The 16,426-nt window shown below is 43.9% G+C and overlaps 1 protein-coding gene across 1 annotated transcript in view; it reads right to left on the minus strand.

Annotated features, from left to right (window-relative positions):
- Nucleotides 1–16,426, minus strand: part of thsd7ab (thrombospondin, type I, domain containing 7Ab) — a 116,735-nt gene that overhangs the window by 69,694 nt on the left and 30,615 nt on the right. The window contains exons 2-3 of the mRNA XM_029503836.1: nt 5,472–6,306; nt 195–443 (exon numbers count right to left, since the gene is read on the minus strand). Of these exons, the coding sequence (XP_029359696.1) occupies nt 195–443; nt 5,472–6,306 (1,084 nt within the window). The remainder of the gene's footprint in view (nt 1–194; nt 444–5,471; nt 6,307–16,426) is intronic.

Raw genomic sequence — 16,426 nt, forward strand, 5'->3', positions numbered from 1 at the left:
GTCCCTGCAGTGTGTTTTCCACCAGAGGAAGCTGCTGACAATCTTATCACCACAGAGAAATAATAATCTCAACAAACATGCGATTGTCTCTTAGTCAATGAGCTACGAAGCCGCAGCTCCATTTTCACTTTTTACTTAAAACACAAAAAAGCCACTGCTCAGTCCACCTCCCTCCCCCATCAGTGTGAACTCACGTGGCGCAGGGCAGAACGCCAGTGCCCTGAGGCTCGCAAGGCTCCAACTCCTCCAGCGGCGGGCAGTCGGCCTCCTCGCCCACAGGAAACTGCAGGACCTGTCTGCTCCGAGTGCGGTTTCCTCCGGGGGACTCGGGGTCCATGCAGGATTTGGAGCAGGGACTCCATTCACCCCAGTCGGTCACCTGGCAGTCCTTGGGGAGGACGCAGGACTGGACGGTATGAGGCAGGTCTCTGGGTGAGCAGAGGCTGGGGGGGGGGGGGGGGGGGAGAGGTTATGAGGATGGATTTAGAAGAATAAGAGGTGGAATAACATCACAACCAAACTGGCTGAATTTCTCACAATGAACCAGTTTCATGCAGGAATTCAGGAAGACCCCCCCCCCCCCCCCCAAACGTCTAACTGAGACCATTACATCCAGTTTATGGCTCTGGGGTTTATTATTGGGGGGTGCTGGTTGTTTTTATTGCTTTTATCCTGTAAGATATATTGTGATGGATTGATTAATTGAGTTAGTGAGCAAAGATTAGCAGCTGGTGATACGTATTTGATGTACAGTTATGACTGTGGAATTAATCTTTGTGTGTTTACATTTTAAAGCGAAGAATCAGTGAATGTCTTTTGTCCAACTGACCAATGGTTTCACCAAATAATAATTCTGATCTTGGGAATTGGATATGTAATTGAGCCGCCCAGCTCTCCAGAGGCAGATCCTTTTATCTGCTTGATATCCTCTGGCCTCAGCTGGCCTCACACCATATGAACAAAAACCAGAATAAAATTAAATCCTGTGGTTACTGCTACTTTAGTGCAATATTTGTATTTTTACTACTTATGTTTACTCTATACTTGATCTTATTTACGTTGTTCAGGGATGACAGAGAATCTATTTGTATTCTCGTCACTGTTGTGAGATGTTTCTGGTGTCTGAACACGTTGAAGCAGCAGATTTGTGACCCCACGGCTGGCGGGCTAATCTCCGCACTCTGCCCTTGACTGGTGCCACATTTTTTGTCATTAGCTACTTTCATTAACTCACGTTCTGCATAATCACTTTTACATTCGGGGGTAGAACAGGAGCGTTGTGAAATCCTCCACTCGTAAGTGTCAAGACGAGCAAAACAACCCCTGATCAATTGTTCACACACATCTTTTGATCGTGTAAATAGCATTTAGATGTAATGAATACGTCACCCTCCTTTTGAATCATTAGAAATTTGTTCTAACTAAAGCCGACTGCTTTCTGCTAAGTCTGGATGTCTTTCCCCTCGAGGCGATGCAGCTGACGAGCTATTAGTGCTAATTACAGCCCTGCTTCATTTAGAAAACTCTCATTTAGACACTGCCACCACACTTCACCTCCAGCAACTCAGACTTTTGGGATAAATGAGGAAATGTGTGAGCTGCACACGAGTTGTGAGTGCTTTTTCTCTTTTTCCTCTTTCTAACTCCAGCGTCTTTGTCGATTAAAACACCTCTGCAGCCTTTGAAGTGGTGCTGAAGCGACGCTGTGAAAAATTGTGGTTTTGTTTTTCTGCCAAACATGCCTCATGTGCTGGGTGGCTTTTTTCCCCTTCTTCTGCATCTGAGAAGCACAATAAGGTATTTAAACATTGACTGTGAGGCGCCGGGGTTGATGGCTCGATTTCCTGTCTCAGATGGAACTTCTTGTGTTTTAAAAAGCCCCCTAATGCAGCCAATGACCCAATTTTTGCAAGCGGATCCTTTGAGTCTTCGCCATTTGTTGTGTGCATGCCCGAGCGTTTTTCTGGAGATTTCAAAGTTGCAAAAAGAAGTCATTATTTCTTAATCTCAGTCATTGAGACAGAATGAGGACACGATCACTCTCTATTTAAATAAGTGAGATGATGTCTGAGAGAAAAAAAAAAAGTTCATTTTTTAAGCCTTTAGGTTCTACACACCGAATGGCAACAATGGACTCGGCGGGCTTTCAGACAAAAATACAGTAGGCAGAGTCCTCATATTTCAACACATGCATGCTCATTACTTTAGCTGCATTCACAATAACGCGGTGCTGCAGAAATGGTCTAAAAACATAATTCTATGTGGGTCAGGGGATTAAGGAAGCCTTTAAAACCCCTGGAGAAAAAAAAAAACTACTGAGAGGAGAAGTTGAGCAAAAGAAGATGAGGCACAAAATTCAGCATTAACTGCAATGATGTAATGTGATACACCCTGAAAGTGGCAGGAATGTTTCAAAAAGGTCACGAAGCTTGATGGTGAACAGGACAGACACACACCAGGCAGGGGGCTGCTGGGGACCAGTGGAGGCCTGCGGAGAAGCTAAAAGCGCAGAGACAGATGTTCATCAAACAAAATTGGAAATGAAGCGAGCAGGATGTTCAGAGAGCGTCGGGCTTGGACATGACTGGGTTACTGCTTTACTGGGAAGTTTGTTCCACTTTCACCAAAGTGGCAAAAACAACTATGAATATTTCAGAGCAAGAAATAAACAAGTCAAGGATTAATATTTATGTTCCTAAGGGCATGTGAGTTGTTTTCACGGCTCCTTTGAAATATTTGATCCCAGTCACTGCTAAGAGCTCAGCACCAACAAAGCATTAATGAATAGATTTAGTACATAATTGATCAAATCTCAGAGTACAGTGGCATGTGACAGATACGTGATGTGAACGGAGGCTTGCTCTGCTGACACCATCGCTCATTCTTTCTTGGAGATCAGAGACCTAATGAAAGCGCCAAATCCATGTTGCTGTGGATCAGCGCTGACATTTTCAGTTAAGTCAGTCGAGGAACAGAGAAGGAGACGAGAGCTTCACAGACACGTTTGTTTGGAGGAACTTCTGATCTGACACGCATGTGATGTAGCAATCAGACGGCTATCACGTGCAACATCAGTACATGTTGTCACGACAACTTTAATTCACAGATTAGCTCCTACTGTAAAAAAGGATGTTTTTATATTTGAGCGATGAAAAGTTCCACGTCATGGATGAAAAATTCAATTTGCCAGTTCGAGACAGAAAATGTAATAAATGTTCCACAAAATCATGTCGTCTTTAAATGCCCCCGGTGGCAATTTCAAGATTCCTCCACTATTATGTTGTTAAATTATAACTTAAGATCTTTCTTCTTTAGGAGCAACCTGTGCTCGGCCAAAAGACAGCACTGACCCTGCTGTCTTTTATTTTAGTATACAGAGAGACCTGATGTTTAGACTCTGTGGGTCAATGTTCCTCCTTCTTCACTTGATTTATTACAATTTTTCCAAATGAGTTTATTGATTCGGTCTCTAATTTAAAAACTTCAATACAAGCTGATGTTCACATTATAAATAATGCTCCCAACAGACTCCCTGACCGATCACTGGCTGCTGCTTCTTCTTAAAAAAACAAAACAAAAACAACCCTAACATGGCGACAGCGAAATCACAAACTGCAGGTTTCAAAATGGCAGTTCTCAAACTGACGGGGGTGACACGGTGGGCCAACGCTCGGCCGTCCAGCTCAGAGCTGAATGAAGACTGCTTCGAGCTAACAACTGTGTCGGTGAACTAGCACACACACTGAGGACGTACCAACATGCCAACGTCTTCTGTAAGACCATATCTCAGACTCACTGTCATTTCAGGACAAAAATCAGAAAGCTGCTGCTCGTTTGATGAACAGGAGCGGGAATAGAACCACCGGACCCCGGTCTGTGGTCTCGCTGTACTTGGGTGCCGTGGCCTTGGCCACTTCTGTTTGGAAACAGACTGTCTTTTTATTTTTAGCACTGATCCAACCCTTCAGGTTAAAAAGTGTTACTTCTATGTTTCCAGTCAGAAGATGGTTCCTGACTGCGTTGTCTTTTTGGATGTTTTGCAGATGTGATAATTAAGTCCAATGAATGATAACAGCTTTAACAAGCAGGTGAAAATGTGCTTTTCTTGACTGATTCTGCAGGAGACGAGTCTGACGTCAGCGACAGCCCGACACTTACAGTGGGACGGTCGTGTCTTTCTTAAATCCCCAGTTCAAAATCCAAGGCTTTGCGTTAATGACGCCTTCCCCTCTGCAGGATGGTGGCAGACTCATTTCTGCAGAGTAAATGTTTGATGCGCATTTCAGGCAGAAACCTCTGCTCAGAAATGAGCTGGATTGAGAGTCACTTGATCTGCGTGTCAGCACAAGTGATTGTGTCACTCAGAGCATTATTAAAGACGGGATGAGCGGTTAGATCCCACTTGGGTTTACCAACACTGTAAATGGAGGCACTCAGCTGGTATCCTGGACAATCAGACAGTCGGGTCTTATCTCGATTGATTGGTTTCAATTTTGCATTTAATGAGACATCTTTAAGGTCCCATATAGTCTAGAGGTAGACGTCTGTGTTTTATTTGACTATAAATCAGGTCACGTTCAATAATATTACAGTAGGGTAAGGGTTTAAGTATCAAAGTGCTCTGTCACCTCCTGTATTCAGAAACGTCTCAGCCACGCCCCCAAACCTCGGCCCATCCGAAACAGTTATCGCTTCATCTCAGCTTGATGGAAGCTGAAACTGCAGTGGGTGATATTTATGTGAAAATATTCGTTCAGGTGAACCAAGCCTTTCATATCCTGAGCAGCCGTCACTGCGGCCATTTTATGGCTTATCAAGATGACATTTTGAGTGACCCTTGATTTGTTTGTGAAATATATTATAACGTCCATTCAACACCTTGAGAAGAGACAACAACAACAGCAACAGCAACAACAACAACAACAACAAAAGAAAAGAATTGCCATATTTTAAAAAGTGCCACAATAAGTCTTGGATAAGATTGATTTTGTGTCATAAAATGAGTTGCTTTTCCACTTCCATCCTCGGAAGTTGACATCAAATACACTGTGGTAGTTGTGCCTCATTGCTCCGACAGCACAGCAGTGACAAAGACACAGCTGAAAAAACATCCCCGCTACATGTCACCTCCTGACAGCCTGGAGAAAATCTTGGTGGAAAACGAAATTGGCATCAAATTTAGCGGTTAGAAAGCGAGTGACATAAGGACCAGCACACCTAAACACCCAGCTTAGCAGACACATGATGAGGATTATGAGGTGGACAGAAAGGCAGATAGTAAAGTGAGCTGGTGAAAACGAGAAAATGTGGACAGACATGTAGATAATGATAACACCGTGGATACGTCAGCTCTGTTAAAATGAAATCAGTGATGCTGGTGGATTTTTTCATCAGCGGCCTTGAAGGATTAAAGAGTTAGAAAGTGCTGCAGAAACACCAAACACTTTAACTTTAAAGTCTTATTAACTCACTTGCGTCCCACAGCGCTCCCATTCCTGTGTATGCAGGTCACATCCCGAGTCTGGTAGCCCACCTGAATGTCCCAGAACGGACTCTCCTGCCGGTTAAGGCGGTTTCTGGTTCGTTTCTTCTGGATTAGCTCCCTGGTCTCTGGATCCTTCACCCCTGCCCGCTCCCTCAGCCCTTGGCCTTTACCTTTCCTGCGTTTTGCCTGGCGTGCTGTCCGTGTCGGCGGGAGGGCGCAGGCGCTCCACGGCCCGACCCTGAGACTGTACATGCCCTCCGGACCCGTGCATGGCCCCGGTTTACAGGACTGGAACTCAGTCAGGTTGGGGCAGACGGCGCCTCCAAAAAGCGGAGGAACCAAGACGCTGCGGACTCTGTTCCTGAGGCCTGTTCCGCACGTTTTGGAACAGGATGTCCATGGTGAGTACTCAGAAACCACACAATCCTGGGGGCAAGGGATCAAACACGCCTGTTCCAGGCGAGGTTTGGGCTCAAAGTACTCACAGATGGCATCATCTGCTGGGGAGCCGTCTGACTTGAGTATGCAGCCCACCTCTCGGGTCTGAATGCCCTCTTCGCCTCCGCTGCATGTGAACGGCCGCAGGGCCCCAAAGGTCCTTGCAGACACTGGCACGCACTCGTTCCAGGCACCCAGTTTCCAGTCGTAAAGGTCCTTGTGCCAGTCGCACACACGGAAACAGTTTCCCTGGTTGGACGGACGCAGGCGCTGATCACAGTTGGTGGGAAGCGTCGTCCAGCCATCCACATGGGCGCACCAGACTGCCCGGCTTTGGCTGCCGCCCGGGCCACAGTCGCTGCCCATGCACCTTCCCCACGGACCTGGGGAACCAAAAACAGGCTGAAATTAAAATGAGGTAAGGCACGAAACAATAAACCTTGCAGCTTCAGATGTAACTCCAAGAATAACAGTCTGGTGTACTGTTAGAACTCTCAAGAGTGAGCAGATTGATCACACAACAAAAACAGAAGAACGTCTCAACACTAACAATGCTCCGAAAATGGAAAGGTTGGGAGATCGGAAAAAAAAACAAAAAAAAACACGATATGATTGCACAGGTTTTGAATTAACTGGAGGTGTGGCATTGACAAACATCCTGCAGTTACTCCAGTAATGATCAGTACAGATCAATGACGCCATTTGAAAACTCTTACATGCTTTTTAAACAGAAATCCATAGTGTGCAAGCAGCAATACGTCAAACACTTTAGACTCCTAACATCGGAGAGACAGTTTACTGTTCTGTTGTTAACAAAGGAGAAATGTATAATGCGTCTTCAAGGATGACAGAGTCCCTTCACAGAATCCTCTAATATGGTCCTTGATGTAAAAGGTGTTGGAAAGCTGTTGGCAGCCCACAGCAGATGATTTGTGAGAGCAGAAAATATGTCACAGCCAATAAAAATAATCTGTCACTTTGTTTTGCGCCCAACACTCGTGTCAGACTCTGCAATTCTTTAGCACTTAGTGGAAAAAAAAATTGTCTCCAGCGTGGCGGCGGCGGTGGGGAGGGATGAGGGGTTATGCAAATGCACCGGTGACGATCGCAGGCGGAAACGGGTCTGAAAGCCCGTTTCCAGGGGTCATGGGTAATCTGTGGTATTTAACTCTATTGGCTGCCTGCAGGAACTGCCACAAATACCAGTACAACTTATTTTCTCTGCACCCGAGTCCCCTTCACTGCAGACTCAACAAACAAACCCACAAACAGGAAGAGGTACGCAGAAAACCAGACATTATTAAACACCACTGTGTATTTGAGCAGAAAAAGAAAAATATAAAAACAGACAATGCTCGGCTCACCAATGAAGCTTAGAAAGAATGAGGCTGAGACCATTCAATATTTATTTCTTATTGTGAAGAAGTCCAGCGAAAAGACCACAACAATGAAGTGAACTTGTCCTTTTCTTACAATGATCACAGAAGTTTATTTAGATTCAGTCCCACATCTGCCGTTAAATGCTGCTGCAAATACCAACCGGCGCTGCAAATATTTATCCGTCAATAAAAAAAAAAGTCCCCAACAAAGGCCCCATTGATTCCTGTTTGACTTCCACCTGCTAGAAAAACACAGCGGCGAGCACTTTATTAAAACGTGTAATATTTGGTGGCGCATTTTTAAAAATTGACACAGTCAATAGAAAGCAGCAGGCTTTAGACTGAGGACCACTAACTGGGTGAGTTCGGCCTGAAGTAAAAAGGAATCCAACAAGTGAGTTAGAAAGAAATATATAAAAACACCAGCGTTATCATTTAACAGCTAAAAGGCTCTACGTTATCGGTCTGCGGTTATTAATTGATAAATTGATCAGCCATATCAACCCTGTGCAGACACGCTGTCTTCTACACAGGAACCAGATCTGTCGTCTCAGATAATCTGCCGAGCTCACTTAACGGCTTTATTACGCTGCTGGTGGTGGTTCACCTTCTATAACGGCAGACTTAAAGACTATATGGATGAAGTAGAGCTCACAAACATTAATTACACCGAGCGGCTGCTGCCTCATGCTCTTATCCAAAGGCTGTTGATCCAAAGAAGAAATTAAACTAAAGATGGAGTGCCTCGTTTCACCTCAGATTAACATCTTTAGCCAATCGATTGTGCGAGAGTGTGCTCTGAGTTTGATTAGGCAGGTAAAGGTGATGGCAGCTCCTGTTGACCTTCGTCCATGCAGAGGATAAAAATTAAAATAAAGATGAAGGCAGGTGGAGAATCAGGAGCACATCTCTGGCACAGGCTGGCTGTGAAGCGGCGAGTTGGAGCCCCGCTGCTGATCTCAGCCGCTGATAAGGCCGACCAGATCTATCTTCAGTCAACACCATGCGTGCTCGCAGGAACCTCAAAGCGAAGTCTAAATGACTCACCGCTGTATCAACACACCAGATCAATGTCCTATCATTTTGCGATTTCTAGGATTTCTGGGCATCTATAATTCCAGATCACATCGTGCTACTATATTCTTACTGCTTTTTTCAGAAACTGTGGCATTCAGAGGGTAAAGCACAGTCGCTTTTCCCCAGACCAATTCCCCTCAGAGACCAGAAAGCCAAAGTGATATTTATTTTTATTCCAATAATTGAAAAATGCTTCTCGGAAGCCACAATGCCAACTGATAAAAACCGCAGAATTTTTTATCTCCTGACTCTTCAGGAAAAGAAAAGAAGTGCAGCAGAAGAAAATGCACATCCATAACCTAAAAAGGAAGTAGAATCAGACAGGCCGTCTAGTGGAAAAAACAAAACAAAAAACCTCCTCTCAGCCAAATCCAGCCCATCCCAGACAGAAGCTATCATCTGCAAGACAATTCTCTGGCGCAGCTCTTATGTCCAACGCTCCTCTGGCTCAGCAATGTGGAACAAAACCGGCCCTCGATGAATAAAGGTCGCAGCACTTGACTGGAGTCGACCCTGTGGAGCTGCCCTCTTTATCACATACTTCGTGCTGTCAGATCTTTGGAGCCGTCTACAAGTTTTGACCCACAAAAAAGTTACACACACAACCAAATTTTGGCCTTCTTTCTGCTAATGCCAATCAGGGCCGAGTCCTGTTAGCCCCCAGTTTTCAATATTACATCCAGGCTGACCGCACCAACTCTACATTTATCATACATTCAGCGGAAAGTGTCAGATCTTTTTAAAAGATACATAATTATCTGTCTCTGACAAGGAAGTCGAAAGTACGACTGTTACAAACAGTTGACTGGATTTTGATGATAATTCAGTTTTGTCCCGAAGACAAACGAGTATAGTTGTAACATTTACATCTTTGAGAAAGTCAACATTTGCCTGCAAAAGAGCGAATTCACAGGAGCTCAGATAGCAGTGCATGTTTAGGGTTCAGACCTGTGCAATCTAAATGTAAATTTGACTTTGTCTCTCAGAAATAAAATATCCTCCTTCTGCGTGTTCACTGTTAGAGCGGATGGTAAACTTCTGAAGACTCTCAAGTTAAACAGTAAACACGTTCGTGTGAGACTCAAGTGTAGCATGTTTTTAAATGAAATATTGGCGGATAATCTATATGGGACAACAGCAGTGCTTTAAAAAAAAACAAAAAAAAAAAACCAAGATGTGACAACACCACTCTGGTGATGGTTGATCTAAATCAACACCAATAAACTTGGTGAAAAAGCTGAAATATTTGAATGAGAAACTTCACGTTTCTGCTTTTGCTGACAGCAGGTGACGAGTCTCTGGAGGTTCTAATGTTCTGAATGGGGTTTAGTCTTCAGGGCAGACTGCAGGCTACAGTGAGTCACTACTGGAAAACGACAGGAAGGAGCTAACTGCTCAGCCGGCTATCTGAAGGTTGATGCTGAACTGACAAACGTCACTCTAAAACCTACAAGAAGCTCCTCGTGGTTACACAATATGTGTGTGATAACTGAAACAAACTCGAGTTTCTGCTCAACCAAACCAAATTAAAAGCCCATGCATCTCTGAAGGAGCGACCTCTTTCATCAGAGCACAATACGAGATGAGCGACTGAGGAGAGAACAGAGGAAGATGGTAAACGTGTTGACTGTAAACAGGAAGCAGCTGGCATCGTCATGTGAACCAGACAGAATTATTCAATGTGGAGAATTTAGAAAAAACAAGTTACTAACACTTAAATGAATCAAATGTTAATAAAGAATTCAGCTCACAGCTGCGTGAATGAAATCAGAAACACTGGCTTCTAATTAAAGTCCAATGGAGCCACAACAGATAACACAGACTGCATTCTTGGTCTTCAGGGTGATTTATAAAAATTCATGTTTATTTATTACCATGGAAATATAATTCTTCCTTTGAATTAAAAAAGTGAAAGTCAAGTCACTCAGTCACTTTCACAAACACTCTGAAACCTTAAAGTGCTAATTAAGTCACGAAGAAGAAAACTTCATTACAGTCATAGAATTTGTTTTACCTGGAGCCCTCAGCGGGACCCCCCGCTGGTCCTCGGGCCCCCCGGGGAACTTTTCTTTGTACAATATATGTGGAGTGTAATATCCTGACTGTCAGGCTGAGAGTCTGAGGATCTCCGACTCAGCCTCGAGTGTCTATTTAATGAACAGCGTCTTTGTCCCTGCAGGGTCAGCTTCACTAATGAATGGGTCACTGTCTCTCTCTCTCTCTCTCTCTCTCTCTCTCTCTCTGGTTGTGTTTATTTATTATTTGTCAAACCCACATCAGCTTGCTGTCACACACACAGACAGGTGTCGGCTGCCGGGCCAACACCTCCGCTGGTCGAACGAGACACAAAGTGCTTGACACGATCAGTAAAATGAAGTTTTCCTGAAGCCCAGCGGGGTCACATGCACTGCTGTGAGAAACGCATAACGTCCTTCCGCCAATATCTTCATGCTGCTGAACTGTCAGACTCCCACAGTACAGAGTCAGTGTGTGAGGAGTATCGCTGTGCAGTAATAAGAAGCAGCAGTCTGCAGGGTTTGAGTTAATGTACGCTGCGTTGCCAGAGTATCCTCCATTCTCAGTTATTTCTTTCCCTTTCCATCACAACTGGGAATATAAATAGATTTTTTTTTCCACCATTTGATTTGTGCAAAGTGCAAAATCTTCTTTTAACTGGAAATGAACTCCTAGCTTGCATTATTTATTCTCTCTTAGCAGTATTAAATTACAGCTGTAAGTCTCTTGAGGGTCATTTCTTTGTGCCACATCAGCTCCAGCTCAGGTGACAGACCCATCGCTTTGGGAAATATCATTTTAAGGTCTCTGGCTCTCAAAATGGCCGTCGCCAGTTTTGGTCTTTGAAAGCAGAAGAAATCACCTGTGAGGGAGAAGGTTAATCTGAGCTGCTCTGACTCCTCCTGATTGTCACGCGGCAGATAATCCAGAATGCTGTTTTCATCGAAATGGCACCATCATTTAAAAATGCCACTGACCTGTTTGAGGAGCTCCTTGTGTTCATGTTTCAGACTCAAAGCTGGGTGTTTGTGAGCAGGGGCCTTCATGTCATGTGACCGATCATGTGACAATTATGTGACTTCTTGACAGTGTTTCACAGCAAGGAGGGGTTTGATGTTATGGCATCATCTTCTTTATTATTAGACCTTTTACAGCAAATACAAATAAAAATCAATTCTAATTCCTGGCTTGAATGCATTTAAACAGAAATATTTAGAAAGGCATTGAGTCCTGACGGACCGGCTCTCCCACACAGTTCCACTAAATGAGAATGAGTTAGGTCAACCTGCCAGATGAAATCAGAGCTTGGAAACACGATTCCATAGAATTCTGATGTTACGGGTGACTATATTTATTTTGTGGCTCCGGCTGCAAACAAACAATCCTTTCCTGTTCTTATAGTATTTAAAAGATGAACAGAACGGATCGTCTCATGAAGCTTGTTAAATGACTCAAAGACTGTCAGTGGAGTTTTAAATCTCATGCAGCCAGACCTGAAAATCAGTCCATCAGGTCTACTTATACTGAAAGATGCCAGCCTAATTATATAACCCTTCATGTCTTCAAAGCCTGACTGCAGCGTTTGAAACTACTGTGATGCTGCAGTTTGAATTGTGTAAAAAAAAAAAAAGAAAAAAGAAGAAGAAATAAAAAAAAGCCCAACTTCAAATTGAGTTTCTGAATTTCCAACCCTGTGTAGTTTCACAGTTTAGACAGAATTAACCATATGACCTACAATGCCATAATTGCAGGCTTGCTTAGCCTTCGGGAGGACTTAGTATTACCACAATGAACTTGCCATGTTGAGTCACATCAAACTCAGCTCAGCATTTGGTTGCCAGGAGCTACAAAACAAATCTGTTTGGTACGAGGGCTAAAGCCAACTGTGCGTTGTTATTGTGTTTAAAGAGCGAAGCCAGCCATAAATATTGTTGTCAGACAGATAATGCTGCCATTCACAAAACAACATCCTTTTCCTTTTGGAGCACGGTCAAAGTCTCCACTGAGCACCAGAAGTACGTTTAGTCTTTTAGCCTCGACGGGCCTCAGTGTGCATCAGAAGACAGCACAAGTTAAAGCAGAGAGGAAAAGAACCACAGGCTAATACTTAACATCTGAAGGAATACTTTGAGCAGCTTAGCATTCATGGATGATTGTTAACCCTGGCCTGTATTCAGTGTGATCGGAGCCCTGGGCCGTGCGGCACTAAGCCACATTGACTAAGGCTCTCCACTCGCACTTGATCTAAATTTCATTAGCTGTAATGCCACGATTGTGCTCACACGCCTCCAAGGAGCCTCTTTGATGACTCTTTACTCATCACGGCCAGCACCTAACTGCGAGGCAGGCGTTCCAGCAAGAAAGTCAAAAGTAGGATGGTCTCCATTCTTATCTTTGTTCCTCCCTGCGAACAGTATATGTTCATGTTACCGCCTTAAAATGGTAAATATTTCTTTCAATCCCTGAAAAAATAGATAGCAGTAGTCTGTTCATGTGCATCAATCTTCTCATATGTCTCACTAAACTGCCTCGGTGTATTCATCATGTTAGGGGTGTGCCAAGACATCGATTCAAATAGGAATCGTGATTCTCATTTACCACAATTCAGAATTGATTTAAAATGTCACAAACTCGATTAAAACATTTTTTTAATTAAAACAAATCTGCAGGCTGTCTGCAGGACGTCCTGACGTCACCACAGAGCCGGTTCATGAACATACACATGCGCGGTAAGCACCGAAATAAGGAGGAAACTACAGTAATGGAGGACAGAGAGATGCAACCCTAACCCTAACCCTCGTCACCAATGAACCAGTTAACTTAGACATGTTCAGGGTCCCCCACTGGGAATCGAACCGCGTCCACTGCGCTCAAGTCACCACATTCATTCATTCATTCATTTATTCATTTAACCTCCTGCCATATTAACCTGCTGCGTCGTGTTTTCCAAATTTTGAAAGGTCAGATTTGAGCCGGATTCACACACCTGCAGCTTAGAACAGCACTCCAGCAAAACGCCTGACTTTAAATGATCTGTTCCAGGTTCACAATTTAAACTACCAGCTTTGAACACACACTGATGCCCTTCAGTCAAAAGCGGGCGCTTTGTGCAGAGGTTCTGCCGAGGAGAAATGCCAGATGCTGCAGAATTCTGCAGTAGATCGATATTCAGTACATAATTTAGCACCATGCAGCCTAATAAATGAAACACACGACTGTCAAGACAAACAAGTGCAGAAAGAACACAACGCTGCACATACGTGTTCCAGGAAAGACGGCGTTAATATGTAATGAGGTACATGAAGGTTTTTTGTCAATCAGCTGCTGAGATGGATCAGACAGATAAAGATGAGTCTTCTTTGTTAATGAGTCACTGAATGATTTGGTGTAAACAGTCTGCTCATTAATTAATGCTGTTTACTTGGTTTGAGAGTCGCCTGCTGTGTTTATGGCTGCCAGGTAAAAACTGAGATGTGTCATCCGGAAACCCCCGAGGCGCCGCCGGCTCAGTTTGTTCCCATTTTCTTTATGGCTTAAATCTGATTTTGACAGATTGAGCTGGTGGATGGACGTCCTGAACGCTGACGTTGAGTTCATGCTTGAACCTTCAGAAGGAAGCTCAGCCGCCAACATGGAGCGTAATGTGGTCGGGGAAAAAAAAAAAAAAAAAACACAACTACTCGCCGTTCTTCCGTAAACAGAACGGAGAGAAACAGGGTTCATCATGCTGTGCTGCTGTAACACAACATGCCCAGATTGTTTAAAAAAATGATCTAACCGCCCTCAACATCAGTACTGTTGGTGGTTGTCAGGAGTTCGAGCAGCCAGTCTCATTAATGAGGGATTCTTTTTCTTCCTCCTTAAGGCTCAAAAAACACAAAAAATGGGGGTGTGATGGCAAGAGTTGTGTTGTTCTCTTTGGAAAAAATCTGTGTTCTGGTTTAAAACCAAATTGCTTCGATCAAACTTAATAGTTTTGTGTATTAAACACAGAGAGCTGAGTTAAGTTACGCAAATTAGTGACAAAATGTTTTTCTTCAGAAAACCTTCATCTGTGTTGAAAGTAAAAGCGAAGAAGAAAATCAGGTGAGAAACACGGCCCTCAGACGTCTGCGGCTGCGGCACGGAAAAGTACCCATTGTATTTTAAATAGTGACACAGAAGACAAAAAAGAATAAACAGTGGCCTGTACCCGTCACTGTCAGGGTAAAAATAAATTTGAGAGTGCTGGCAGTGCAGTCTTTTATCTTTATTTACCAAGAAATGAATTCTCTTGTTCTGCAGTGAGGTGATACCAAAGCATATAAACACATTTATGGCCGAGAGCTGGCCAGAGCAAACCCTGATCCTCTGCCACTTTCACATCTCTGGCTTTGTCAACTTTTTGGCTCTAATCTGTGCTGACAGCCTGGCGGATGTCCCCCCTAAAGGTGTGTGATAGTTTGGCAGAGGGTCCGTGGATAGGGAAAATGGGGTGAGGGAAGTTTTGGTGCCACACAGGGAGTGTCAGAGGCTCGGCAAATCTGCCCCGTGGATGAAAGCCTCCAGTCTGCGAGACGCCGAAGTGGAAGGTTTTACAAGAGCAGCAGTGACACAGACAGTTCGAGGCATTTGACTGTGAGCGATAAAACTAGAGGAAGAGTAAGAAGTGCACGCAGCGGGGATGCTTGTTTTCCCAGTGAATGATTTTCTCCCAGTCTGCGTGTGTGATTTCATCTGAATCTCATGTATGCGACTGGTTGCAGCCGTTGGACGGCAGATGCGACAACAAACGGCGTGATGACATGTTGCGGCGCCAAGCTCAAACTAAGTGACAGCCTGGCAGCTTCCCCAAAGAAAACTCCTAATCTGACATCCATTTTGGTGCACGTTATGATATCCTGTCCGCCGCTGATGTCAGGGAGTGGACAGGATGTCCGCAGCTGAACCGGATCAACACACCCAACATTATGTCCCTGAAATGGCTGACTTAAAGGAGCTTTTGTTCAAATATAGGTTCATTTTCTTGACGTGGTTGTTTTTGGTTTGAGGCTGAGTTTCCACCACACTGCAAGTTGTTCATGACACGTTATTATTATTTCCCCAACATCACACCAGGATTTTAATACACTCTATGAAATGCCAGCAGGGCCACATTAACATGTCTCTCCCCTTGGGCACCAACATTCAAACGCCCCACGATGAAAAGGAACTTCAATCATCTCTACGCAGCCACTGCAGGACATCCAGAGACAAGAAAAAATGCAAAAGAGAAACTATTACAAAGTAAATAAGTTCTTCTAAATAATGAGAAAGGGCCTGTTTATAGAGCAACTACTGAGGAAGGCCAGAGAAGTGACGGTGTCATTAAAGGTTAGAGGCTGACAGAATGTTTTCTTTTTCATTTCTATAAAACAGCATGGAGGACGTTCAGGGGAGACAAAGTTAACAGCTGATACTCCAAAAAAAATGACAGAACACGTTTATTTGTCATCTTGACCCGTGAAGAAATCAACTAACTGCACAGATTTCATGTGAAGCGGCATCATTAAGATGTGGACCAGATTTGTCTCCGGGTGCAAAATCCAAATCGCAGAAGCTGCAAATGAACATTTATCTAATTAAATAAAGCTGCAGGAGCTGCTGTTTTTTCAGAAAGATAAAAATCACTGTGCACTGTAAATGCCGTGGAGCTACAGAGATAAAAACACATCCCAACAGAACTGTTTTTTTGGATTTCATGCAGCCTGACAATCAATATTAAGATTTGACAGGAGTTGAGGGAGAGCACAGAGCTTTAGTGTTTCCACTAAAACACAAACTGTTTCCGTGGCTTATAAAATGATTCTGTATCCGTCTTTATGGTGGAAGAAGTTCACCGGCTAACTCGATGTTTGTGGGAGGGGCCTCCTGCTTCCACTTCATCATCGTGAAGGAGCGCATACTCCAAAAATTACACTCAATATGTGAATCTCATCACGGGGTCTAAAAGCTTTGACAATCTGTTGAATGTAGAAGTCCAGCGATGATGGAGGTCTGAATATTCATCTCT

Source organism: Echeneis naucrates, chromosome 6 (genome assembly GCF_900963305.1).
Source record: "Echeneis naucrates chromosome 6, fEcheNa1.1, whole genome shotgun sequence".
NCBI lineage: Eukaryota > Metazoa > Chordata > Actinopteri > Carangiformes > Echeneidae > Echeneis > Echeneis naucrates.